At 29.4% G+C, this 667-nt stretch overlaps 1 protein-coding gene across 1 annotated transcript; it reads right to left on the bottom strand.

Annotated features, from left to right (window-relative positions):
* Nucleotides 1–188: 188 nt before the first annotated feature.
* Nucleotides 189–452, bottom strand: Chro.50359 (hypothetical protein). The annotated part of the gene is made up of 1 exon (XM_659735.1): nucleotides 189–452. One exon carries the CDS (start codon nucleotides 450–452, stop codon nucleotides 189–191), a length of 264 nt encoding a protein of 87 aa, XP_664827.1.
* Nucleotides 453–667: the final 215 nt, after the last annotated feature.

Genomic DNA, 667 nt, shown 5'->3' with positions numbered 1-667 from the left:
TGTTGTTGTGGTAGAAGAAGAAGATGATGATGAATCTATAGTCATCAAATTTGATGATAATGAATTATTTTCAACTGCATTGTCCCATTTAGTTTCAGTAGATCTTATATTTCTATTAGTCTTCTCGGAATCAGTCTCATAAATAGTCTCATATTTATGATCTTCGGTACCAGGGAACCAATCAGATCTTAAATTACCACCACGTAATTAGTTTCTTTATCATATTCAATAATTTTCTTTTCTGTCTCATTAGTCAATGAACAAGTATTTTCATTTGGATCTTCTGGTGAATTCCATTGCATTTTTAATTTCACTGAACCAATAGTTTCAGAATCAATTGCAAATGGAGAGAACCATCCAACAATGTAATCTCCTTTTGAAGATGCTTTTCCTATAGTACATCTTTCATTAACAAATTCTCCAGATAATTGACCAATCCAAATATTCCACATACAATTGTTAAATTTACATACTGATGGCTTATTTTTACCATAAAATATACTAGTTACTTTAGGTTTAACAATACATGTATCGGAAATAAAACTTTTTGAATGTGGTTTATATGGTATAAATAATGATAATGCTTGAACATTCTTGAATTTTTGAACTAACTTCAAGTGATTATCCCATGGATTCTTTGCTTTCTTTAATGATCTTGCTAAACCTT

Source organism: Cryptosporidium hominis (assembly GCF_000006425.1).
Source record: "Cryptosporidium hominis TU502 chromosome 5 CHRO015120, whole genome shotgun sequence".
In the NCBI taxonomy this organism is placed as follows: Eukaryota; Apicomplexa; class Conoidasida; order Eucoccidiorida; family Cryptosporidiidae; genus Cryptosporidium; species Cryptosporidium hominis.
Note: the sequence above shows the minus strand (reverse complement) of the source record. Positions and strands in the feature narration are given on the sequence as shown.